The following is a 26,548-nucleotide window of genomic DNA, read 5'->3' on the forward strand; positions in this document are numbered from 1 at the left end:
GTCCGCCGTTCCTGTCACTTGCCGTGTGGCCGTGGAGATAAGGTGTGTGCACTTTGTTCTGTCACTCGCCCGCTCGGGACTCAGGCCCAGTGGCCAGCGTGCGAGCTGTGGTGGTTGGCGGCTCTCCTCCCAAATTTGGTGGGCGGCTGCAACGCGATGGGTGCCTGCGCTGCTGTGTCAGAGCGGAGGCGGACGCCGGACGGCAGCAGCAGGCAAGAGGCGTGGGCAGCACAAGGCATCGCTTTTTGCATGCAGTCTGCTGTTGGTCTACTCCTGTTGTGGGGATTTTGGTTATTTCCATGAATCCAATGAATTTGAATCGTGAACCGAACTCAGTGGTGCCTTGTGATGGATGGGGCAGGAGGTGAAGCCGTGGGGAATGAAGATGAAACTAGAGCTGCCGATGTTCTTAGTGTTTAGGATTGGTATTTTTTCTTACATATTAACTCTTTTTATTATTTATACTAAATTTGTTTTAATTGTAGGTTGTTTATATTTTTCTGTTCAAATCATTTGGTGTATGGTAAATTTAATGAACTATGAAAAAAAATTATAAATGTGAGAGATAATCATGTTTCTATACGTCTCAACAGTGTGAGAGGCTAATCAAGGAGACCCTATATCCATACAGAAGAGGTGGTGTACGTCTCAAGGTAATAAATTTTGATTACTCGATGATTGAATTTTAAGTTGATTCCGTTGTTTTCTTTCATTTAGGTTTGAATTGGAGTGACAGCTATATGCTCTCAACTTTTTCTTCATGAGTAATCAATCTTGTGCTATTGCCATTAAAATGAAAGAAAATGCAGATATGTTGTTTAAGCTCTTGCAGATCAACTTGATGTAGTGCTGTTGAAACTTGAGAGGCACTTGCAGAGCTATTGAAACTTGAGTGTTGTACTTTGCCTGTTCTCTACTAGCTTTGCTAAATCATAGAGACCAAGTCCTCCCTTTTCTTGCTGCACAGTTTTCTCATCCTAATGCATGTAGAACTGTGGTGGTTATCACTTATCCTAATGACTTTCCTAGGTTGAACCACAAACAAAAAGGAGTGATTAAATAGGCTTCAGGAGGGGATTGAATGAGGAGAACAAGGGTGTGCACATGTATGCCTGACACACACTATCAGATTCTCTATATAAAAAGCAATCCATGCTACACTATGACGTTATTTATTTTGAGATAACAAATATCTCAACGATGTTAAGAGCCACCGGTCCTTTTTCTGTATAAGAATGTTTACAGATACTTGTTGCTACTTCATAATAGTTCACGTGTCGTAGTATGATGCTTTATCTCAATTTATTCCACTCTCATATCACCATTCTTGTGCAGTTTGCAGCAATTTGACGATCTGTAACTGGTTGCAAACAATCTGATCATTCTTGATCCAACATTTGGTTATGTCGCATGCCCCCAACTGGATTAGTCCTTTGTTTCAAATGAGCATTGAGGGGGTATATGGAGGTTGCCATTGTTTTAGTCTTTCAAGAAACTATAGATCAATTTAGTCAAAATAAATTTAGAGGATAGTATATATATTTCCAATTTTATATGTAGTTGGCGGACATTTTGAAGAGCCGTGCAAACAAATGTTTTAACAACTTCTATGAAGATCTCTAGGAGACATGTTTAAGGACTTAGATAGAATGTAACTTAGATGATTAATGTCAGAAATAGCTTTATTGTGCCTTCTTATGCAAAAGTGTTTTCCGGATTATATACATGCTTAAATACAATTGCGTAAAAATAAACTACACAAAAAACACTGATTGGTTATTTTCATGTTCCATTAAAAAAACTGTGGCGTTAGCACGAGTATTATACTAGTAAAGATAAAAAGGTCTTATCGAAAAATTAGGTTCTAGAAGACTTGATAGGGCTCTGGACCAAAGGAGAGGCCGAGCCACCATAGAGGTAGGGTGGCCGCGCCCTGGCCCTATAGCCAATCAAGGCCACTCTCACAGATCGTGCTCCCATTGCCATTAAGATCCAATATCAATCGTTGATTGTGGGGGTATAAACCCTTATATCCTCATGATTTGACATGGACACTATTATTGAAGGTGGTCTGGCCAACAAGATGAAGACATGCGGTGCACGATGTTGGTCGACGTACACCGCAAGGCTATAAGAAGGTATTATACCAAATAGAATACTTTACTTGTGACTCTATCCCTTCATAGTATATAAGGAGGGGCAAGGGTCTCCTCATATCACACACAACACAATTCCTTATCAATATAATCAGATGCAAGACGTAGGTATTACGCCTTTATGGTGGACGAACCTAGATAAAATCATTTTTCTTGCATCACCATCTAGTTCGTAGCTTGCGCACCTGTCTACCGATAATCTACTACCTTGGGTATACCTCTAGGTAGATTATCGATCGTATTTCGTCGACAGTGGCATGCTAGATAGAGGATGTGCGTACAGCTTCTCAGACGAACCAGATGGTCATCATCCCTGACTTCATGGTCGTGGCAGACGGTCTTACATTCACCGTCGACCAAATCACCTGAACCACCAACTTCAACAGCTTAGCCATATGACCACGGAGGAGGCACAGATCCGATCTACATTGATCACTTCTTCACCGGCATCGGCTATAGCTCCAACTACTCCAGCAACATCTCCTACCACGCCGACAACGCGTTGTCCGTGTCCCTGCTACAAAGGGAGGTAGATCGACAACGCCGACCTACTCAGGGCTATCGACTAAGTTGCTTGGCCTACTTGCACTAACCACTTGTCATGTCGCAATAATGATCGCCGCGAAGAACAGCGCTACAATAATCGCGACCATCGTCATGACAACACGTTGAAAAACTAGAGGGCCAGACAATTTTATCACCACCGAACAGACTTCCTTACAAAGATAAGTGCACTTCTAATATTTTATTTATATTTTGGCATAATATTTTGTATAATATCCTTGATATGATTATCCTTCAAAATAACTTTTTGGTAAGCCGACTAGTTTTTTTCTCCTATATGAGTTTTCTAGAGTTAGCACTGTCTCTAACTCCTCCCCACACGTGCACGAGATTTGTCCTTCTGCGTTGCGGATGGTCGGCATTAACTCTTCTAACGAGGCTGGTAATCCTACACGTGCCTAGGCTCCGTGCCTCTAGATTGTTGGTCAGACCAGAGTTGGTGCAAACTCTATGATAAATTGACTACTCGTGCTAATTTTAATATAACAAAAAATCTAAAAACTTATGTCAATACTAATTTTTATCTAGAATTTATTTGTACATCATGTACATCAATACTGATTTTGGATAATTGATGAAACTCTAGTACTAACCTCTATACTAAGTGTGTAGACTTAATGAGGTTGGTACATGCCAAGTGATGGAGCAAGAGATGATCATGGTGATAATCATGATGACCACAAGATGATCAAGTGCTCAACTTAGAAAAAAAGAAAAAGAAAACAAAATCCTATGAAGATCAAGGCAAAGGTATTGTTTAGGATTTTAGTTTTGGTGATCAAGACACCATAGAGGGTGTGATCATACTTAGGATACATAGCCGTACTATAAAGAGAGGAATTCTTTGGCTAAGGAGTTATCAAGTGCCACTAGGTGTCATTGTTAATGTGCATGCATTTAAAATCTAGTGAGCTAACTTAACTCCTTCGAAGAAAATGATTGTGAAAATGCTAACACACTCGCACTTATTGGTACACACTTGATGGTGTTAGCACACTTTGAGAAGGAGGTGGAAAGTTTCCCTTGCGTCGGTAGAAAGTTTCTTTTGTGCCGGTAGAAAGTTTCTTGTGCGCCAGTAGAAAGTTTCTTGTATGCCGGTGGAAAGTTTCTTGTATGTCGGTGGAAAGTTTCTCGTGTGCCAGTAGAAAGTTTCTTGTATGTCGGTGAAAAGTTTTTTGTATGCCGGTAAAAAGTTTCTTGTGCGCCAGCACGCACCGGATGCTGCCTCGGAGCGTATGATGCGCTCTCGGTTGCTGGCACAGGTGAAAGCTGAGCACCGGCCGCTCAGCATCACACAGGGCTGGACACTGTTCGCGCATCCAGTGCCCATGTGGTTTTATAGTATTATCTGAGTAAGCGTCTTGTGTTGACCTGGCGCGTCCGGTGGTCGCGTCCGGTGCTCCTGCGTTTTTGCAGACCTCTCTACGTATGTGTCTGGTGTGCACCGAACGCGTCCAGTATCTACTTAACCGCGTCCGGTGGTCTATTTTTACCGTTAGAGATCAACGTGCGAGATTCAAGTAGAGGACGGCTGTTTGTGGAGCACCAGCGTCTGGTGCCTCACCTGCAGCGAGTCTGGTAGTCGCGTTTTCTGCCCAGTGAAAAAGCCAACGACTTTATTTGTTTGAGGGGCTTATAAATAGTTGTTGGTCGGCTTGGGGCTCACATTCTTGGCATTCTAGCATATTTGACATCCTTGTGAGCCTAAGCAAACATCTCTCACTCATCTTCTTCATAGATTAACCATCTTTGTGAGATTAGGATCGGAGTGATTCCAAGTGCATTTGCTTGAGTGATTACATCTAGTGGCACTTGGGGATTGATTTGGCTACGGTTTTCTTGTTACTCTTGGTGGTTGCCACCACCTAGACGGCTTGGAGCAGCAGAGAAGGATTGACATAAGTTGGTGATTATTCGTGGCCATCTCTTTGTGATTGTGAGAGGTTTTGTACCTTTCCTCGGTGGAGAGCCAAAAGGTAACTCTAGTAAAGTGCTCGTGTCATTGAGTTACCTCACTTGTGGGTAGGTTCTTGCGGTACTAGTGAGGACGAGGTTCGTGCTACACCTCTTAGCCACCGAATCATCAAGTCTTGGTCGACACAACGGGGACGTAGCATGCCGGCAAGCACGTGAACCTCGAGAGAAAAATCAGTGTCTCAATTGTGTTTGATTGACATTCTCCCGGTGCTTGATTGTTTATATTAGTGATTGATTCATCCCCTACACGGCGATATAAATATCTCATCCTATCCTTTACTTACCGCAAAGTAGTGTAATGCTTACTTTGCCTTGTTTAGCATAGTTCACTAGTGTAGCTTGTAGTGACATAACTCTTGTGTGCCTAGTGATCATATCAACTAGTATTGTTGAATAGGTGGCTTGCAAACATCCCAAAAAGCTTCGCTTTGTTATTTACTAACCTCTTGCTCTAGTAAGTTTGTAGAATTTTTAAATAGGCGATTCACCCCCTTCTAGCTATATTAGGACCTTTCAAGGGGTCCCCTCAGATCATACACAACACAATTTATTATCAATACAATCAGACGCATGACATAGGCATTATGTCCTCACGACGGTCAAACCTGGATAAACTTCTTGTCTGTGTCTTGCGTCACCATCTAGTTCGTAGCTTGCGCAACTATCTGTTCGATTCCTCTCTGACTTGTGCATGCAGGATCAAGCTCTTTTGCGGGGCTTGCTTCTAAGATTCTTGGGTTCTTCAACTTCTAATACTAGCAAGTACGTTGTTATTACCGTTCTTCAGTTTACAACTCCTTTCAGCGCTTTAATCCTTATAGCTCTTGGGTTCAAGTAGTAATTTGTGTGTAAGCATGGTGCTTAGATGCAGTTTCTCATAAATATCCTCCTACTTTCTAGATAGATGGTAGATCGCGAGGGTGACTCGTATAGCCTCGTCGATCCTTCGGTATCCTCCTCCCGTTTGTACGATTGGTTGGACTTGGTTGTGTAGGTGAAGCATCCTCTGTTGGTGTCTTTTCCTAGGTACGTCCGATTAGAATAGTGTTAACATAGCTTGCCAAAGGTTAGAACTTCAATGCCTTAGTGACCTCCTCTACATTCCTATCATCTCCGTCCTTGATTGCTCCTTAGGGTTAAGTATAGTCTTGGACTATTGGTTAGTCTCACACGTTTTCTCCTTGTGGATAAATACGATACTCAGGAAACATCTCCCGGGTGAAGTGCTCATCTGTATCCGTGTGCTTGCGGATAATTTCTCTTGGGATTCTTCTGTGGCGTTAAAATTTACCAACAAGCATTTCTGGTGGCGTTGCTAGGGAGAAAGACGGTCTGCTGAGATAACTTCAAGCCTAGCTTTATCATATATTATACTTTTATACTTTTATTTTTTTATTTTTTCCTTTTTTTCTTCCTTATGGATAACCCAAATTCCAACCCTATCTTTGATTTTTTTGCACCTTCGAAGACTGGCCATAGACCATGAGAATCATCAAAGATAATCTTATCCCCCTACTTATGAGTTGCGTCCATAGTTGATTGCAATAGGTCAAGATATCTTTTAAGGAAGGTAATGAATCTTTGACCACATCCTAGGAATGTTTTTAATATTCTTATAAATTTTGGTCTAGACCTAGCCTTACTAAGATCCATGTATTATGCCCTCAATCTTACTAATAATTTTGTGAAATCCCTAGATATATTTGGAGGAGCTTTTCTTTCTTTATCCGTTAGTGAAGCAAGGTTTGTCTCTGATTAGATCAATGGACATACTCCTTGCGTCATTAAGATTTACGGTAAACTCCTCGAGGAAGAGAAGGAATCATCTCCTAAACAATAAGATGTATTTCAATAGTCATAGTATGACCATTTAAATCCCATGACATGGCTATCAATCCCAAAATGTTCTCCAAAATCCTCCAAGGGAAAAAGAAATTCTATCCTTGGAAATTCCTTCTAATGATGATTTTGGGTTCATAAAAGACCTGTGAGGTTATATACTTCAAATCCTCGCAAGAAGAGATCTCTAAGAAAGTATCTCCAAGGATATCTAGAAAGACTCAATGATGGTATGTCAAGTGATGCTATAGAAGAAGAGCGTAGTCGTCTAGAAGTCACTCCTATATTTTCTCCTTCTATGCCCACATTAGATAACTTTTCTGAACCCATCTTTAATCCCATACTTGACCCCTATGACTTCTCCTATGCTCTTTTCCTTACTCATGATGATCAAAAATCTCTCTCTCTCTCTATATATATATATATATATAAATCGTAGGATTCATAAAGACCATAAGGATGGTCGAGAAGAGCAACATCAATAACTAAAAAAAACTTATGTGCTACTGATATTGAATGGATACGCTTATAAAAAGTTGAATTTGATAAACTTTTGCAAACTGCAGATGAGAATGTCGCTCCTCCCCTATATTTTTTTTTGGCAAAATTTATGTTTTTTTTTTAAAATTTATATATGCTCATTTGCTTTTTTAACCCCGTCGGCCTCCTCCCGTAGTTTGACTGCAAACCCCCATTGTTCCGCACCGCGGAAGACGAAGCGCAGCAGCGCACACGCCCCGAAAAAGGCAGAAGAAACGCTGTGCCTCGAGCCATCAGATGCCCCACCCCAGCGTGTTGAGCTAGGAGTCGGACGGCGCTGCCGAGTCGGGGGGGCATGGCATCCATAGCCATACATCTCCTTGCGGAGCCTGGGGCGGGGCGGTCACCACCATGCCCAATCCTATCGCACCAAGGAGGACTCCGCCTCGTGCTCCTCCTAGTCTTCCCCTTCCTACCCACCCCTCCACGCTCCCCTTTCCTTCCACGGTCCCCAATCCCTAGCCCTGCCCCTCTCCTCCGCTGCCGCCCGCCGGCTCTCTGCCCTCGCCGCGCCCGGAGATGCAGGTCGCACGCCGCCGTTACCGCTGGGTGAAGGAGTGGTGAGTTGACCGCTTGCCCGTCACAGTCTCCCTCCTCCCCTCGTTAGCCCCGCTCTTCGATTTCCGTCTGACCTGTTGTCTCGTCAGGGTCCCGCAAGATCTGGTCGTCGCCGGAGGCCCCTGCACGCTCTACAAGTGGGTGCGAGGTACGCTGCGCCCGTTGATTGCTTTGCTTGCTGCTGCTGTCAAAACGCAGCCTTTTATTCTGTGACTGTGCTGTCATGACGTAGTCATGTTTTGCTCTGAGAATTGCCCTGTCTGGTACTTCTTCACCAGCGATTCATCCATATCCATGCGAATTCTCAATTCCTTGAGCGTCCTGTATAAGACCGGTGGATCAAGCAGAGTCTTTTCATGTTTCTTGTACTGATTGCATCACATATGTCTAAATTGTAATACTTCTGGAGCGCATGGAAGGGATGATTGTTTAGTTCCTCTCAGAAAAATTGAGATTCCGGTAGAGGCAGTACATATATGCTTGTTAGTTTCCAGGTAAGAGTGGTAAGTTCAGTTGAAACTGGAGGAAAACTTTTAGTATATTCTATTTAGGGGGCGGCCACCAGCATACAATGTGTTATTTTGGATTGCTGACTCCTTACTGGTTTGGACACTGTGACCCAACTTACTCTCCCCATTCCAAATTATAAAACGTTTTGGCTTTTCTAGATACGTTGCTTTTACTATGTATCTAGACATAATGTATAGCTAAATGCATAACAAAGTTTATGTACCTAGAAAAGCTAAAACGTCTTATATTTTGAACGGATGGAGTATTTATGAAAAGTATATAAAGTTCTTGCGCAATTTGTCGACAAGTACACACAAGAATGTAGGATTCTTTGTTGGATATTTAGAATTCTTTGTTGGATATTCCGATTGTTTTATTACTGTTAATAATTATGAAGTAGTTGAATTGTTTCTTATTCCTTCAGCTTAACCTTTTCATTTTGTTGTTAATATTATTTCTGAATTTATTTACAGAGGATAGACTGGCCGCTTTGAAGGCTAAGGACAAGGAGCAGGGAGCAGAGTCTGCAACGCCTGAACCGAACTCCGAGGTTCTGTTCCTGTGCAGCTACGAAGGATGTGGGAAGACATTTTTTGATGCAGGGGCTCTTAGGAAGCATGCTCATGTTCATGGGGAGAGGCAATATATCTGTCACTATGAGAACTGTGGCAAGGTACTGTTTATCATTCCTGCTCATACCTCAAACTCCCTCAGTCTGCAAAGGCATGGTTCCATTTTAGTTGCTTGACTAATATTTTTTCTGCTGAATCTGATTTTGCAGAAATTCTTAGATAGCTCTAAGTTGAAGAGGCATTTTCTTATTCATACAGGAGAAAAGAATTTTGTGTGTCCACATGAAGGTTGTGGAAAGGTAATCACACTGTCCCTCCATTGTGCTTGCTTTCTGACTGTAGTTTCTTCTAATCATGTGGCCTGCTTAATCATGAAGTAGAAATTTGTATTAGATATAGAAAAGTTTGATGTTTGATTTTTTTTTTCTGGTGTAATCATGTTCTATTTTAAAGTTTTAATCTTTTCATTTTGTTCCATATGCTACATTAAGATTCAATTGTGGTCCCATTTTCTGGAAAAATTTATACTCCACAAAGTTTTTGACATACATACTAAAGAGAAAGTTAATGTTTAGACAATGATTGTACTCATAATAGATGTTTTACAACTACCCTGGAGTAGATACGTAGTGCTGTCCTTGTGCAAAACAGGCTAGGATGCTTAAAAGATTCCCAGAAAATACTCTGTTGTTGTTGGGGTAAGGAAAAATGTCAAACAGAATGATGCTAACAAAAAACTTTTTGTTGGTGGTATGGTATCTTTGCATGGCTCGTTAGAAGCTTTCTAAGATGCATATGATATGCCATATTTCTAATTGGTGAAATAAATTCACCTTTTGGAATTTGTTATTATTAGTATTTATCTGGCAATATGTGTTATTAATATCATGTGCCCTGATTATTGCAGGCTTTTTCGTTGGATTTTAATTTAAAGGCACACATGAAAACACATTCTGCGGATAACTATCATGTGTGCCAGTATCCAGAATGTGGCCGAAGATTTACACAAGAATCAAAATTAAGAGCTCATATCAGGCAACAACATGAGAAAGTAAGATCTCTTGCTAGTTACTTTTCTGCTTGTGAAAGAATTTTGTAATTAGAAAAATATAGGCTGTTGGCCTGCAGAATCCAGGTGCATCGACAACGAACCACATAGTAATTGGAGATCAGCATCAGCCACCTAAGCCAGCAAAGGTCTCAGCAACACCTCCAGCTCCCTCAGCTGAGCGCCCTTACGTCTGCCCCTACGATGGTTGCGACAAGGCATACATCCATGAGTACAAGCTGAACCTCCATTTGAAAAAAGAGCACCCCAACCACTACCAGGATGGTGGCCCACGAGGCGCTGCCCCTTCAAAGCGCAACATCTCGAAGAGTTCCCACAGGAGCAAGCCAGACGTCACCCCAAGGATGCCAACAGCCAAGATCCCCAAGCACAAAGGAGGGTACGTAGCACCGTTGCCAGCTGTGAACCTCCCTGAGGAGCAGCAGTGGCCAAGGAAAGGGATGTACGAGGTTGACAGCGAGGAGACCGAGGAAGAGGGGGACAACAATGTCGAAGATAGATGGAACTACAACAGGGCTGTTAGCAGCGACGACGAGGAAACCGAAGACGAAGAATGAGCTGCTAGCAGGCATTCGTTGTACTGTAGTTGTGCAATGTGCATATATACCATAATTTTTAAACTTTGGGGGGGTTATAGCTTTTGCATACATGTACAATTTTAAAATAAGGCTAGCTTATAGTAGACAACAGAGGTAGCTGGCCTGCCCCTTCTTCTTTAGTAGACATGCCACGAATTGAGAAAAGATAATGGATCGTTGTTCCGGTACGCTTGTGTTTGTGTCTGAGCCTTTTGGTTTGTTATCACAAATGAGTTATCAGTTATCGCAGCCCTGATTGGTGGTTGGCAATCAATCTTGTCAGCCTTACATTTGTAATATGAGCATGCCATGTTTTCTTTGAGAAAGTAAAATGTATCCACGGGTTTCAGAGTAAGGAAGTGTGCGAGTTTGTGTTCATGGATTTCAGAGTGAGCATGGATGCTGAACTTGTCAATAAGAAGAACGCGGCCTCGAGCTGGGTGCATGGGCTGTGGGAGTCACGGGGCGTCACCGATGGTTGGCACGTTGAAAACGGACGGAAAATTGCTCTATCGTTTTCATTTTCATATTTTTAGATAAAAACGGAAGCGGAAGCCGGACAACCGGGAGCGAAAACGGTAGCGGAATAAACAGTAAAACAAAAACGGGTAAATACGATCGAAAAATAAACGGAAACGAGCGGTAAGCGAAAATTTAAACCGAAACATGTAAGCCGCATATGATAGCGCAAATACAGAGACAAAAATGTAATACCAAATATCAAATATGCACTAGCCAGTGACCAGTGACCACGTTAATACAATACCACATATTCATAGTCCATAGATCACAATTCATACAGATATGAATTATTATCCATACATCGCATAAGAACATATCCATAGTCCATAGATCACAATTCACACAAATATGAATTATCCATACATCACATAAGGCAAGAGACATTTTGGGCCATATTGGGCTTAGGGACTATGTTGGGCTATTTCCCGTTTTTATGAAAAACGGGATATCCCGGTAAAAAAAAAGATTCCGCAAATACGGACGGACAAACGCTCTACCGTTTTCGATCCCGCTCCCGTTTTAATCCGTCCCGTTTTCGGTCTCGTTTTCGTTTATCTCGTAAAAAACGAAAACAAACGAGAAAATATGGTATACGGTTGTGGACGGAAAGAGATTTATCATGTCCGTTTTCAACTTTAGTTGGCACCTGGCGGTGCCCAACCTCGGACAAATCAGCAGGCAGAGTAACGGTCCAGATCACGTTCATGTGGACAAGAGATCATCCTGAGATCAACGGAATCAGAACTTCTCCGAGGCAGCTGCAGCACGAGATCATATGGACAACGTTGCCTGCCACCGCTGCTTTCCGCAGAGTCCATCCTCCTAGCACTAGTATGGAAGTTGCGTAGGCAGCCACCTGCCCTACTTGATTCTGTTTAGCTATACACAACACAAGTCTTACTTTCGTCTTTGACACGTTGGTTGACCAATGTTTAGGTAGTTTACCTTGTAACACATAGCACTTGGTTGATTTTCTGCTCATACATGCTATCTGCTGTCTTTAGTGGTGAACTTATTCCTTGAAACTGCTTAAAATTGATCCAAATGTTTAAACATCATACTTTGTATCATATGATCAGTTTGAGCATTTGCTAGAACACGAATCTATTGCTTTACTCATAGGACAACACCACTTAGAGCATCTTTTCATTCTGGTTACTATACCCTGAAGCTGCTGCATCTTATCCATCCTTGTGCATACATAGCATATTTTGTGTGTGTGTGTGGGGGGGGGGGGGGGGGGGGGGGGGTTTGCAGTTTTTGGAGGCTTTGCTAAGTATCAACAAGGAGGAGAATTAGATATACACAAAGAATCCACCTAAGGGGGAGAGCACCCTAGGAGGAAAACTTCTTGAGAGTGCATTCATTTGTGAGAGTTTTCATTTGTCCAGGGAGAGTTGCAGATTTGAGTTGCTTTTGCTAATTGTGTTGAACCTTTGCCTCTTCTGGAGGGACTAGCAGTGTTTCGGGAGTTTCTGAAGTTGCTCTAATTTCTTGCTAGTGGTGTTGAGCCCTTTCTGCCTCTTCTTTAGGACTAGCTATTTTTGCTTGGTTGCGTCGAGCCATTGCCCATGTCTTTAGGGACCAAGCTTTGCTCACTTTAAATGACCCAATTTTGGCTTTTCTCTGGCTTTTGGCCATTTGACTGAGTTTTTTATTTTTCTTTTCTTTTGTGTTTGGTGTTGACATTGTGAACTAATCAAGGGGGAGATTGTGAACATATAGTTGATATGTGCCCGTGTAGTTCGAGTTTGTGATGAGCGTTTGTCAATAAGAGTAGCGTCTTGGGTTGAGTTGTTGAACCAAGTGAGGTGTGAGTTGGACTGTGCAACATGTCCCTTGACTTGTGGTGTGCAGGTGTGGAGCTCAGAGACGATGGTTGACAATGAAGGTGAAGGTCATATGGGTTTGTGCCGATGGATTAGGAGCAGTGAAGAATGGACACTCGGCTTGGACCAAGGGACCGGGGAAGGTGGAGGAGCGATCATGGTAGCTGACACCTAGGGACACCAACGAGTGCAAGTGTACATGGAAGAGTGGACCGTGTTGATCGGGTCAAGACGACGGTCGAGCAAGTCAATTAGAGGCATTGGAGGACTTGATGAGCGGCAATGACACATATTGAGATCATGGGGCGAGGCGTATGAAGTATGCTATCCATGAGCTATTTGGTGGTTTGGACCTCAAAACCACCAGTGGGATGGTTTTTGGGTTTAGGCCTCAAAACCTGAGTGCGGTTCCTGTGGGAATTAGGGGCGGCACATGGCATCATCGCGAAGGTTGAAGGCTAAGCAAATCCGTGAAGTGTGTGTAGGGTCGAGATGACAAACCAGAGTAAGATGAATAGTTCTTTCTAAAATTAATCACACCAGCTAACCAAAGAAAATGTGAAATTAAAACTATTAGTCTAGCTAAGACTACACCACTCTATCTAAGTTCACAAGCAGCTTACAAAGATCCTAATATGAGAAACTAAGGTGCCGGGCTAGTTAGAGCTCTCCTAAACAATTTTAGTTAGCAAGGTCACATAAACCTATGCAACCTGGGAGCTCCTACACATGCTAGTATGCAAAAGCACACAAAGTCTATGCTCACTAGGGATGCTCAATAGCAAGGCTACATAAGACAAACTAGAGAACTCAATAATTACTTAGCTATACAACTAAGCAATGTAACTAGCAAGACTACACAAGCCAACTAGTTACACTAGAGAGCAACTAATAAGCTACTAAAGGCTACACAAAAGCAACAACACAAGCAGAATATATGACCAAGTAAATACAAGCTTGTGTATGGAAATTGCAAATCAACAAAAAGATGATGGTACAGTGATTTTTATCCTGAGATTCGGTGGTTTACCAACCACTTAATCCGTGTCGGGACAAAGCTCAAGGTTGCCGCCGGTCCTCTTGCTAGTGGTGACCCGCAAGTCACACTCTCCCACATGGAGTGCTTACCACAAGCTCTAACACTTACACAGCTGGACCACTTGACTCTCTTCACGTCTCACTCTACTAAAGTTGCTCTTCGACTCTTCGTGGCTCCCGCAGGGTGAGCACAAAAGCTCTTATTGTTTGGGAAATATTTGGGTTTTTTTTCTATTGTTTCTACATTTAAGTCATATCCCTTTAAATCCAAGGTAACTCCAAGAGTTAAGTTCTCTGCATGGTCAATCTTGCTTTGACAGGCTTAACACGAAGAATATGCTAGCAAGAAGGAATTTCAATGTGCAGCCCAACAGCCTTTGTGTCCTCTGTCATGATGGAAAAGAAGAGACCATTGATACTTTGTTTTTTGAGTGCTGCTTTGCCAAGAGATGTTGGAATAAGTTGAGGATTAATTGGGTGAATGTTCTTGATCTTCATAAGAAAATTGTGCAAAGTAGGAGGGCAGCGAACATGTCATTCTTCATGGAAATCTTCCTCATTGCTGCATGGGAAATTTGGAAGCTCAGAACCGTTTAGTTTTCAAGGGTTTACAGGCCACCTTTGGTAGGTGGCTTCACAACTTCAAAGAAGAAGCTTCACTTCAATCAAACTGCATTGGGGAATCTGATAGGCTGTTAGTTCGCCTCTGGCTGGACACTCTGTAATATCTCGTATAGCTTTCTATTTTTCACTTTGCCTCTTGCCTTTTGATGTAAGTATTCCCTTCCCTGTACTGTGGAGATGCTACTTTAACATGCCAGTATGTATCTGAGGTTTGGCGTGACTGGAAAAGGTGTTTTGGCCTCAGACTGAATATAAAGTACTTGACTGAATATAAAGTACTTGGTTTGTATCAAGCAGTGGTTATTTGGTTTCTTAGATGGTCCATCGTATAAGCAAAAGACCACTACTTTAGCTTTCATTGCTCGGCATATTTGGGAGACAAGAAATTCAGTATGCAATGGTGGAGACTTATAGTCCATACCATGCAAGGTAATTGCAGAAAAGGAGATAGGTTATAGTCTTATAGACAGATGTCTTTGCTGCACTTATCTAATAAAATATCAACATGACATAGGTGTGAATCTGATTACTCTATCCAAAAATGGATTCCACCACCGAATTGGTGGTTGATGACCAATGTTGATGCATCAATATTAAAAAGTCCTTCCTGCATGGGATTTGGAATAGCGGTATGTGATCCACAAGGGTGCATTCAGTGAGGATCCTGATTCCTGAACTAGTTGAAGCAATTGTAGACAGATGAGTTGTTTCCTTTGCTGCGGAGCATAATCTCAGATAGTTCACTGTAGCTTCTGACTGTCGAAATGTTTTTAAGAAGATAAACTCCAAGGGGATTGAGATGGATCTCATGTTGGAGTCCTCATTCAGGATGTTAAAACCCCCTTTTTCTTTCCCAAAATTGCCAGTCAAATATATTAATAGAGGGGAGTTAAAAACCCGATTAGTGTAAATCTTTCTATTTCTTTTGTCCATGCCAGTAGGATGTACTGTAACGAGGTAGCTCATCTTTAGTTAAGATGTTCACTCAGTTCAATGGTGATTGTAACGAGGTTAGCTTATCATGGTTGTAATCTGTAACTAACAGTTGTTGCCTTGTTTTAAAAATTAAAAAGAGCAGAGGCAGTAGGTAGTGCCGACCATTTGCACAGGAGATACAATCATCCTGGTGGAAGGATCCACAAAAGAGGCAGCTGCAATAGCAGATCCACATGGACAACGCCTGCCTGCCAGCCACGCTTTTATTTGCACAAATGTGTCCATCCTCCTAGCATCAATTCAGAAGTATGGAAGTGCGGGAGCAGCCCCTGCCATTACTACATTCCTTTGTCTAGCTAAATACGGCCTTGTTTAGTTTACCCAAAAAAGCAAAAAGTTTTCAAGATTTCCCGTCACATCGAATCTTGCGGCACATGCATGAAGCATTAAATATAGACGAAAGCAAAAACTAATTACACAGTTTAGTTGGAAATCGCGAGACGAATCTTTTGATTCTAGTTAGTCCATAATTGGATAATATTTGTCACAAACAAACGAAAGTGCTACAGTACCGAAATTCGAAATCTTTTCGGAACTAAACAAGGCCTACTAGTACATGATTGTCTTGTCGAGCACAGGCCGGGTACATGGCGGACGACATGCATGGACGGTTTTGAGAGAGGGAGCAGAAAATGACACTGTCATCACCGATCGTAGACGGTTAGGATCCTGCTCTTTCGTGGTCGTGACAAGTACCAATCCAGACGTTCTGATTTTCTCTATATACAGTAGGCATATGTAGCTGCATAGCATCAGCACTCAGCAGCATATGTCGCCGTAGGCCGTAGCATGTCTGATCTGTAGGACCTCTTCTGTCGGCATTGGCATAGCAAAAGGCCAAAATAAGGAGAGGTGTGCTGTTTCACGGCTGACGGCTTAATAAGGCCTGCATAAAGCATTAAATATAGATGAAAACAAAAATTATATGCATAGTTTATCTATAAATTGCGAGAAGAATTTTTTGAGCTAGATAATGTATGATTAGACAATAATTATTAAATAAAAACGATAGTACTACAGTATCCAAAACCCAAAAAAATTCAGAACTGAACAAGGCCTAAGCATGGATGCTTGCTTGCCTTGCAGAGAATCAATACAATGCATGCAGCTCGTGTGAGCAACAGAGCATCTCATCACAGGTTTCCTCTGATCGATCCCATTGGCCTGCTGGTCTACTATATATACTGTCTCGTCAGCCATCCTTGGGCGTCGCGTCTGCAACAGCGTACCGGCACGTACTCTGATCGACGTTCATCGATCGATCAGTCATGGACGCCGCCGGACGACGCGCAAAGAAGGTGGACGCGGCGTCGCTGGTGGCGCTGGGGTCTTCGGTGTTCGTGCACGCGGACGCCGCCGTCGACGTGGCCCTGATGGTGCTAGGCCTGGTCGGCGCCATAGGCGACGGCATGGCCACGCCCCTGCGGCTGCTCGTCGCCAGCCGCATCGCCAACGACCTCGGCAGCGGCCCCGATCACCTCCAGCAGTTCACCTCCAAGATCAACGCGGTACGCCGTAGCCGTAGGCGCGTTCCACTTCCAATAATCCGGCAAATCTCTCTACCTTCGTCTTGCTATACATACATCTCCCTGACGTCAATGAACTCATATATACTAAATCCTTCCAGAACGTCATCAGAATCGTCTACATTGCGTGCGTCTCCTGGGTAAGAGCGTTCCTAGGTAATAATATGGTCCCTGAGCACAATATATGCAACGTGTCAGTTCATTCGTCGCGTCTGATACTGTTGTATACCATACGTACGTACGTCCATACGTACGTATACGTACGTGCAGAGGGCTATTGCTGGGCACGGACGGCGGAGCGGCAGGCGTCGCCGATGCGGTCGCGGTACCTGCAGGCGGTGCTCCGGCAGGACGTGGAGTTCTTCGACCTGAAGCCGGGGTGGACGTCGGAGGTGGTCACCAGCGTGTCCAACGACAGCCTGGTGGTGCAGGACGCGCTGAGCGAGAAGTTGCCCAGCTTCGCCATGTACGCCACCACGTTCGCCGGCAGCTACGCCGTGGGCTTCGCGCTGCTGTGGCGGCTCACGCTGGTGACGCTACCGTCCGCGCTGCTCCTCGTCGTCCCGGGCGTCTCGTACGGCCGCGCCCTCACGGGGCTCGCCCGGAAGATCAGGGACCAGTACGCGCTCCCGGGCGCCGTCGCGCAGCAGGCCGTCTCGTCGGCGCGCACCGTCTACGCCTTCGTCGCCGAGAAGACCACCATGGCCCGCTTCTCCGCCGCGCTCCAGGAGTCGGCGCGCCTCGGCCTCAGGCAGGGGCTCGCCAAGGGCTTCGCACTCGGCACCAACGGCATCGCCTTCGCCATCTACGCCTTCAACATCTGGTACGGCGGCCGCCTCGTCATGTACCACGGCTACCCCGGCGGCACCGTCTTCGTCGTCTCCTCCCTAATCGTCATCGGAGGCGTGTACGTCACTACTAATAACTTACTACTGTCAGATAGGAGTATATATGTAGTACTTAGAGATGACAACGTCACACACGCAGGTCGCTGGGGGCGGCGCTGTCCAACGTCAAGTACTTCTCGGAGGCGACCGCGGCAGCGGACAGGATCCTTGAGATGATACAGCGGGTGCCCAAGATTGACTCCGAGAGTGGCGCCGGAGAGGAGCTGGCCAACGTCGCCGGCGAGGTGGAGTTCAGGAACGTCGACTTCTGCCACCCGTCGCGGCCAGAGAGCCCCGTCTTGGCCAACTTCAGCCTGCGGGTGCCGGCTGGGCACACGGTGGCGCTCGTCGGACCCAGTGGCTCTGGAAAGTCGACGGCGATCGCGCTGCTGGAGCGGTTCTACGACTCGTCGGCCGGGGAGGTGGCGCTGGACGGCGTGGACATCCGCCGGCTCCGGCTCAAGTGGCTGCGCGCGCAGATGGGGCTCGTCAGCCAGGAGCCCGCCATGTTCGCCATGTCGGTGCGGGAGAACATACTGTTCGGCGAGGAGGATGCTACAGGGGAGGAGGTCGTCGCCGCAGCAATGGCGGCCAACGCCCACAGCTTCATATCGCAGCTGCCGCAGGGCTACGACACGCAGGTAAACAGCCTGTATGATGAATTGATGAAAGCTATTTAAACTTGCACTAATAATCACTGACTCTGAATTCCGATACCGATACTAATCATGTGTGGAACGAAAACAAAAACAGGTGGGTGAGCGTGGTGCACAGATGTCTGGAGGGCAGAAGCAGAGGATTGCCATTGCCAGAGCAATTCTGAGGTCGCCCAAGATTCTGCTCCTTGACGAAGCAACGAGCGCACTGGACACCGAGTCCGAGCACGTCGTGCAGGAGGCGCTCGACGCGGCCTCTGTAGGCCGGACTACCATCCTTGTTGCACATCGCCTCTCCACCGTCCGAAATGCCGACAGCATAGCTGTCATGCAATCTGGCTCAGTCCAGGAGCTGGGCTCCCACAGTGAGCTCGTTGCCAAGAATGGCATGTACTCATCTCTTGTCCATCTTCAGCATAATAGAGATCTGAATGAGGACACCGGCGAGGATGGTGGAACTTGTGGTGCATCTCCTAGTGCAGGACAATGCAACAGCAACAATGGCAAGATGGTCTCTTCAGCTAGCAGGTCAAGTTCAACACGGTCCGTTGGTGATGCAGGAGATGGCGAGAACGCTGATGAGAAGCCAAAGCCTCCTGTGCCATCCTTCGGAAGGTTGCTTCTCCTCAATGCACCAGAGTGGAAGTTTGCACTGGTGGGGAGCTCATGTGCAGTCCTATCTGGGGCAATCCAGCCTATTTTCGCATATGGCATGGGGTGCACATTCTCCATCTACTACTCCACAGATCATGAGGAGATCAAGGACAAAACAAGGATGTATGCTTTCATCTTCCTCGCTCTCGTTGCGCTCTCATTCATGCTCAGCATTGGACAGCATTATAGCTTTGCTGCCATGGGAGAATGCCTGACCAAGAGGATCAGGGAGCGAATGCTTGCGAAAATCCTCACTTTTGAGATCGGATGGTTTGACCAGGACAACAACTCCACTGGCAATATATGCTCACAGCTCGCTAAGGAAGCCAACATAGTAAGTACTGTACTCAGAAAAATACTATGCACTATAGCTTATGATCATACTTGGAAAAGCATAGTCATACATACATGAACATATATTTGTGTTGCAGGTAAGGTCATTGGTGGGCGACCGAATGGCTCTGTTGATCCAGACGGGTTCCATGGTGGTCATTGCTTTCACCGTGGGTCTTGTCATTTCCTGGCGGTTGGCCCTTGTCATGATAGCACTGCAGCCGTTTATCATTGCTTGCTCCTATGCTCGCCGTGTCTTGCTAAAGAACATGTCCATGAAGTCGATACAGGCCCAGTCCGAAACTAGCAAGCTAGCTGCTGACGCTGTCTCCAACCTCCGCACCATCACCGCCTTCTCATCCCAGGGCCGTATCCTACGCCTCTTCAGCCATGCCCAGCATGGACCACACAAGGAGAGCATCCGGCAGTCGTGGTTCGCAGGTCTAGGGCTCGGCGCCTCTGTGAGCCTCACCATATTCTCATGGGCCCTCAACTACTGGTACAGTGGCAAGCTCATGGCCGAGCGGCTCATTGCTGTGGAGGCAGTCTTCCAAACCAGCATGATTCTAGTCAGCACAGGGCGTCTGATAGCAGATGCATGTAGCATGACAACAGATATCGCCAAAGGTGCCGAAGCGGTCTCTTCAGTGTTCACTATTCTCGACCGCCAAACGAAGATTGACCCCGACAATCCTAAGGGGTACAAGCCAGAGAAGCTCATTGGAGATGTGGAAATTGTAGGAGTTGATTTCGCATATCCATCTAGGCCAGATGTGACCATCTTCAGAGGATTCTCACTGAGCATGATGGCAGGCAAGTCAACAGCCCTTGTCGGGCAAAGTGGCTCTGGCAAGTCAACCATCATCGGGCTTATAGAGCGGTTCTACGACCCACTCAAGGGCGTGGTGAACATAGATGGTAGAGACATCAAAGCATACAATCTCCAAGCCCTGCGCCGACATATTGGACTTGTCAGCCAAGAACCAACATTGTTCGCTGGCACTATAAAAGAGAACATAATGTTGGAGGCAGAGATGGCGAGTGAGGCAGAGGTAGAGGAGGCGGCAAGGTCCGCCAACGCGCACGACTTCATCAGTAACCTCAAGGATGGGTACGACACATGGTGTGGAGACAGGGGCGTCCAACTATCAGGAGGGCAGAAGCAGCGCATCGCCATCGCCCGCGCCATTCTCAAGAACCCAGCCATCCTGTTGCTTGATGAAGCTACAAGCGCACTGGACAGCCAGTCCGAGAAGGCGGTGCAGGAGGCACTGGACAGGGTGATGGTTGGCCGGACCAGCATGGTCGTGGCGCACAGGCTCAGCACCATCCAGAGCTGTGATATGATAGCTGTGCTTGATAGGGGAGTCGTCGTAGAGAAGGGCACCCATGCGTCCCTAATGGCCAATGGTCTCTCTGGGACCTACTTTGGCTTGGTCACTTTGCAGCAGGGAGGCAAGCAGCACTGAGATGTTTGGGTTTTGCCAGCAACTGCAAGAAGGAAGTCGGCTAAATGCAGAGGAGTAGCCTACCTTCGTAGGGTGCTGGGATGTGCAATATTCAGAGCTTGCACTTGGCACCTGCTCCTATGTATTAATTAACGTGTTTAAGAGTTGGTGAAGGGGCAGCTATGTACTGATCCAGTTTCTGATTGTAAATCTATAATAACAATAACTTCCATGGGAACTAGTAGGACAAATGAGTGAGTTTCACATCATTCCAAATCGACTTTACTGAAGATTGAGTTTTGTTTATATATAAATGATTAGCCTTGTGATGATTACGACACTGAACAGACTGATTAATTGGCTACGACTGACACCTTCGACACGCAGTAGCCAACACTGCAATTTCCACTCGGGAAAAACAACAAACAGGTGAGGAGCATGGTGTGACTTCCCTCACCTTGAGCTGGACGCGTCGGCTCTTGAGCCACACCACCCGCGGCTGCGCGGCGAACAGAAGCTCATCCTCAGGCCCGAGCACACCGGAGTAATCTCAGCGCGGCGGCGCGGGGCCCAGATCGCTCGACCGTCGCGGCTAACTGCCGCCAACCCCTGCATACACTGTTTCTCTCACATGTTTATTCCATCACTTTTAAATTTAAAAAGGTCGATCGCCCTTTGCTTACCAACGTAGCGGTAGCGGGTTGACTCACTCCCTTGGATTCACACTGACACCGACGTGTTGACTATGCGACGCCGACGCTGGCCTTGGGAACTCACAGATGCCGCGCCAAACACGAGGCTGCCCGAATCTCCCGGCCCTCTCCATCTCGCGGCATCGTCGCCGATCCGGGGAAGAACTGAAGATTGCGGTGGTTCGACCTTCCCTGGCTTCACGCAGGGTGTTTATTGCGAATTTTTTTTTTTATTTTTAGCCCATTTTTAAAATTAATTTCAATTTTAGGCCGCTTTTCAAAAAAATTGGCGGGGCAAATTCACAGAACCCCGCCATGCATGGTGGCGGGGTTGACCCTGCCACGTGGCGCTGCATGGCCCCGGGGGCGACGTGGACCCCGCCATGACCGGTGGCGGGTTACGGCAACCCCGCCGTGGATCATGGCGGGGCACGTCCGCGTGCACAAAAGGACATCCGTCTTCTGTTCGTATCCATTCCGCGCCCGACCCCGACCCCGCCACCCGCTCCCCGACCCCGCCACCCGCGCCGCCCCTGCCGCGCACCGCCGCCGGCCGCGCCTCGCTGTCCGCGCCCGGCCCCGACCGCGCGGCGGCGGCGCCTTCCCGGCCGTGCCGCCTCGGCCGCGGCCCTTCGCCGCCCGCGGCGCCCCGGCCGCGCCCCTCCCGCGGCCCGGCCACGCCCCTCCCGCTCCCCGGCCGCGCCGGTCCGGCCGGCCCCCGGCCCGCTCCGGCCGCGCCCCGGCCCCAGCAGCCCCACCCACCGCCGTTCGTCGCCTAAGGTATTTTTCTAAAAAAAATTATTAGTTACATTGTTATATAATTGTTTATATAGTTTAATTTTGCTAGTTAGTTAGTAATTTGTTTAAATTTTATTTGTTAGTTAATTTTGCTATAGTTTTTTAATTGTTTAGTAGTTAATTAGTTTAAGTTATTAGTTAATAATATAATTTTTGTAATTGTTTACTAGTTAATTAGTTTTAGTTCTTATTTAATAGTATAGTTTTTTAATTGTTTAGTAGTTAATAAGTTTAAGTTATTAGTTAATAAAATAATTTTTTAATTGTTTATTAGGTAATTAGTTAATTAGTTTTAGTTCTTATTTATTAATATGGTTTTTTTAATTGTTTACTAATAAATTAGTTTAAGTTATTAGTTAATAATATAGTTTTTTTAATTGTTTAGTAGTTCATTAGTTAATTAGTTTTAGTTATTATTTAATAATATAGTTAGTTAGTCGAGTAGTATTACTTAGTTAGTTACTTAGTTATGTAGTAATTTGTTTTACCGTATTGCTCGGTTAGTTAATTATCGGATGTCTGGGCATTTTTTAGATGGATTACGGTGTAATAGTTTTTTTACGGAGGAAGTGTTAGGAGAGAGGATTGTCAGTTTGAGGATATGTCTGAGGATTTGGAATGGTTTGATGGTCCCCCTAGTTTCAGTGATCTATGTGAGCGTTTGAGTTTGAAGTTTGGCGATGGTTTCACACTAAAGGGTAGGTTTGATGTTGGAAAGAATAGGGCACACTATGTGATGATGGAGTTGTGCAACCAAGCTGAGTGGTCCCGATACAATAGGGTCATCCAAGGTTCGAATGTGGGCATGGCTGAGTTGGTGTTGGAAACTGTTGAGAATGAGGAGGCGTCCTTCGACGACGATGGTGATTGTGGTGTGCAGGTCCAACAAACTATGGAGAGTATGGACTTGGATGGTAATTGGACGCAGGAGCGGGTTCAATCTCCTCCAGTTGGTCAAATAAGAAATGATTTTGATGTAGACGAGTTTGAACATGAGGAGAATGAGGCGGCAGAGGATGAAATGATTGGTGATGATGTTTGCTCTGATTCTGAAGAATCAGAAAATGAGGAAGTAGGTTCACCTGGCATGTGTGCACCGGTTCGTGGCATGCCCTCAGGCGTTCTGCTTGAGGTACTGCATGCAACGCAGACTCAGGGCAATTTAGCCACAGGGTATCCAGTTGATGTAGAGGAATATGAAGGATGGGGTCGGGTTAGAGAGGCACAACCTTACGTTGCACCACCCTCTTATACATCGGCAGAGCTTACACAGCTGAGGGAGGCTGGCTTGCCCTTTACCGGTGTTCCAAATTATATGGATGTCAGCATGTCGCATATGGCGGTTTGTGACACGGGTTTGCAGATTTGTAAGGAATCATTGTACAACCATGAAAATTTAATACTCAAGAAGGAAATGCTTTTCAATACGATGTCTGAGATGAAGTTGTTCCTTCAGGACTATGCTGTGTATCATCATAGGCCATACACGGTTCGGCATTCCGACAAGGAGGTAAAATTTCAAATAGTATGCAAGGCAGGGTTTCCGTGCACGTGGAAGTTGAATGCACGGAAACGGTCGAGTGATGGGAAGTGGAAGGTAACTTCAGTGGACCAGCCGCACAGATGCCAGACTAACAAGGGCAAACGGTACCATCCCCAGTTGACAGCTCGGTACCTTGCTCGCCGTATATTGGGTCTTGTAGATGCGGACAACGACGTATCGGTGTCTTTCTTGCAGGAGACCATGGCCACTTTTGTTGGGTATGAGGTAACATATGGAAAGGCATGGCGGGCAAAGCAAATTGCCCTGGCAATTCGGTGGGGTAGTTGGGAGGAAGCCTATAACAGGGTTCCACGCATTTTGTGTGCAATGCAACACTTCAACCCTGGCATGAGATGGTTCATATACACAGGAGGGTTTTATCTTCAGAACCCGTTGAGGCATATTCTGTACCGTGTGTTCTGGTATTTTGATCAGTGTAAGCATGCATTTCAGTATTGCCGGCCAGTTGTTCTAGTTGATGGCACATTCCTCACCGGCAAATACAGAGGTACATTGATGATGGCTGCTGCTGTAGACCCTGAGAATCAAATTGTGCCACTGGCTTTTGCTTTGGCAGAGGGGGAGAACAATGATTCGTGGTCATGGTTCATGCGTCTGCTCCGTCTTCACGTCCTTGGTCCTTCTCGCACCATTTGTTTGATATCGGACCGTCACATTGGAATTCTTAATGCTGCCGGTGAACACATTGATGGGCACCCACCCCTAGTGCACCGTTGGTGCATGAGGCATTTTGCCGCTAATTTCTGGCGCCGTCAACGGAAAAAGGAGGTGGCAGACAAGTTAAAGGAACTTTGTAATAAACGTACGGAACACGAGTTTAAGGAGACAATGGCGGAACTACAGAAGATGATGAATCGAGCGGGCAAGGCATGGTTAGATCAGCAGATGGAAAATAAAGCGAAGTGGGCATTAGCATATGATGAGGGCCAAGGCCTTGTCGGAGCAGCAGAGGCCGTTGTGTGTGCTTCGTGGTCGCACGCACCACGTACACAGCTGGAACGAGCGATACGCGCCGTACATCCGTCGTGCAGGCTTTCTTGAGATCGTCCGGGTCTACAACAGTGGACTTCCCACTCTAGACCCTGCAGTTCTTACTGCTTTTGTTGATAGGTAACATAACATTTTACATGACTTTAATTTGTTTGTTAAATATGTGCCCTCAAATAATTGATATACACAACATTAAAACGATGCAGGAGACGCACACCTTCCACACACCTTGTGGAGAAATGACTATCACATTGCAGGATGTGAAGATGATATTGTGTTTGAGTTTGTCTGGTCATCCGGTGACTGGGGTCGTCGATGAGTCTACTTGGCTAGACTTGGTACAGGAGTTTTGTGGCAGGCGGCCATCAGATGCTGAAGTTAAAGGCACCAAGTAAGTTCATATTTGAGTCCCATTGAAATTACTAATACAACCGTTTTAGATACATCTATATTTATACGTTATTGGTTTACTGGTAATTGCAGGAAGACCTCAGGAGTCTCGACGTCTTGGATTACGCAGAACTTTGGTGCAGGACCACCGCCTGATGCTCCAGATCATGAGGTGGAGATGTATGCAAAGGTGTGGTTGTGGCACTTCTTGGGGGGTTTCTTGTTCCCTGATTCCTCAGGAGACAGCATCAGCTGGATTTTCCTGAGGATCCTTATGCAGCCACTGGAGAACATTGCCGGCTACAGTTGGGGTACCGCGGTGCTTGCATGGACATACCGTCAGCTTTGCCAGGCCTGTCGTCGCCAGTCTTCGAATGGAAACCTACGTGGCTGCTCATATCTACTTCAGGTTTGGATTTGGGAACGTTTTCCAGTTGGAAGGCCCACTAAACCTCCGGGTTTGCCTGTAAGTGCATTTGCTATTTCGATTTGTTCATAACACTTAAGGCATTTGTGACATTATGTTTGTGTTAATTGCAGGTATGGGTGCATGAAGATGTTGGACCCACCGCCCTTTTTCTCTGGACAGATGCTAAGGTAGTCAGGGGCGAAGCAGACAGGAGGTACAGGCAGTACACTGACGAGCTAGACGTGTTGACACACAACTACGTAAGTTCAATTCAATTTTAGTACTAAATGCACTATTAATGCATTTTATTTTGAAATACTAATAATAAGTTTACAAATTTTGCAGGTCACATGGTCACCGTGGTCTCGGTGGGAGCTAGAGGGGTACCTTAGTCCACGCTGCGAGGAGGAGGATAGCGATTGGCTTTACGATGGCCCACTCATCTTCTTCCACGTGGTCGAGATGCACTACCCTTGCAGGGTTTACAGACAGTTCGGGAGGCTGCAGGGGATTCCACCGCTGTATTCCACAAACGCTGAGCTGCATAAGTATGATGGCACTTTGTTTGTTTCCATTAACTGGCTCGTTGCTAATGCAATATATTTTTGCAGGATTGATCGTAGGTTTCGGTCCACGCAAAAGGATTGGGCGGTCAGGCACGATGCACATTTGCAGACTTGGTATCACAGGCAGGTTCCCCTCGTCAACTCACTACCACCGCACGACCCAGCCAGATGGATAGAGTACCTACAGTGGCTGCACCGGAGTACGAGGACTCATATCATGGTCCCGTACACCAACACCCCTGCAGATGAGGGTGGTGAGGATG

At 45.8% G+C, this 26,548-nt stretch overlaps 3 protein-coding genes and 1 long non-coding RNA gene across 6 annotated transcripts; 3 read left to right on the forward strand and 1 right to left on the reverse strand.

The window, feature by feature from the left end:
- LOC8064257 (zinc finger transcription factor YY1) lies at nt 7,242-10,607 on the forward strand. Of its 2 annotated transcripts, none has more exons than XM_021460508.1 (6): nt 7,242-7,636; nt 7,724-7,782; nt 8,618-8,817; nt 8,926-9,015; nt 9,624-9,767; nt 9,845-10,607. In XM_021460508.1, the coding sequence occupies exons 1-6, from the start codon at nt 7,596-7,598 to the stop codon at nt 10,340-10,342; spliced, it is 1,032 nt and encodes a 343-aa protein (XP_021316183.1). In that variant the 5' UTR covers nt 7,242-7,595; the 3' UTR covers nt 10,343-10,607. The 2 variants fall into 2 exon arrangements, with proteins under 2 accessions (XP_021316183.1, XP_002452252.1); XM_002452207.2 differs by having other exon boundaries at nt 7,245-7,636; nt 9,830-10,607.
- On the reverse strand, nt 15,716-21,751 carry LOC110434528. Of its 2 annotated transcripts, none has more exons than XR_002452032.1 (3): nt 21,560-21,751; nt 21,334-21,485; nt 15,716-16,258 (listed from the first exon to the last, which is right to left on the reverse strand). It is a non-coding gene; the product is annotated as an uncharacterized LOC110434528 (long non-coding RNA). The 2 variants fall into 2 exon arrangements; XR_002452033.1 differs by having other exon boundaries at nt 15,825-16,258; nt 21,334-21,494.
- On the forward strand, nt 16,296-21,127 carry LOC8063062 (putative multidrug resistance protein). The gene is made up of 6 exons (XM_002452208.2): nt 16,296-16,880; nt 17,000-17,054; nt 17,169-17,805; nt 17,886-18,426; nt 18,539-19,429; nt 19,527-21,127. The coding sequence occupies exons 1-6, from the start codon at nt 16,641-16,643 to the stop codon at nt 20,895-20,897; spliced, it is 3,735 nt and encodes a 1,244-aa protein (XP_002452253.1). The 5' UTR covers nt 16,296-16,640; the 3' UTR covers nt 20,898-21,127.
- LOC110434814 (vegetative cell wall protein gp1-like) lies at nt 21,952-22,347 on the forward strand. The gene has a single exon (XM_021459545.1). The coding sequence runs from the start codon at nt 21,952-21,954 to the stop codon at nt 22,345-22,347; it is 396 nt and encodes a 131-aa protein (XP_021315220.1).

The sequence above is a fragment of the Sorghum bicolor genome, chromosome 4 (assembly GCF_000003195.3).
Source record: "Sorghum bicolor cultivar BTx623 chromosome 4, Sorghum_bicolor_NCBIv3, whole genome shotgun sequence".
Taxonomy (NCBI): Eukaryota; Viridiplantae; Streptophyta; class Magnoliopsida; order Poales; family Poaceae; genus Sorghum; species Sorghum bicolor.

Excerpts from the sequence above, each read along its gene's own strand:
- LOC8064257 (XM_002452207.2), top strand. The coding sequence starts at position 7,596 with ATGCAGGTCGCACGCCGCCGTTACCGCTGGGTGAAGGAGTG. Across the intron at positions 8,818-8,925 it reads ACTATGAGAACTGTGGCAAG|AAATTCTTAGATAGCTCTAA; the intron begins GTACTGTTTATC and ends CTGATTTTGCAG. Across the intron at positions 9,016-9,623 it reads CACATGAAGGTTGTGGAAAG|GCTTTTTCGTTGGATTTTAA; the intron begins GTAATCACACTG and ends TGATTATTGCAG.
- LOC8063062 (XM_002452208.2), top strand. The coding sequence starts at position 16,641 with ATGGACGCCGCCGGACGACGCGCAAAGAAGGTGGACGCGGCGTCGCTG. Across the intron at positions 17,806-17,885 it reads CTAATCGTCATCGGAGGCGT|GTCGCTGGGGGCGGCGCTGT; the intron begins GTACGTCACTAC and ends TCACACACGCAG. Across the intron at positions 19,430-19,526 it reads TCGCTAAGGAAGCCAACATA|GTAAGGTCATTGGTGGGCGA; the intron begins GTAAGTACTGTA and ends TTTGTGTTGCAG.
- LOC110434814 (XM_021459545.1), top strand. The coding sequence starts at position 21,952 with ATGACCGGTGGCGGGTTACGGCAACCCCGCCGTGGATCATGGCGGGGC.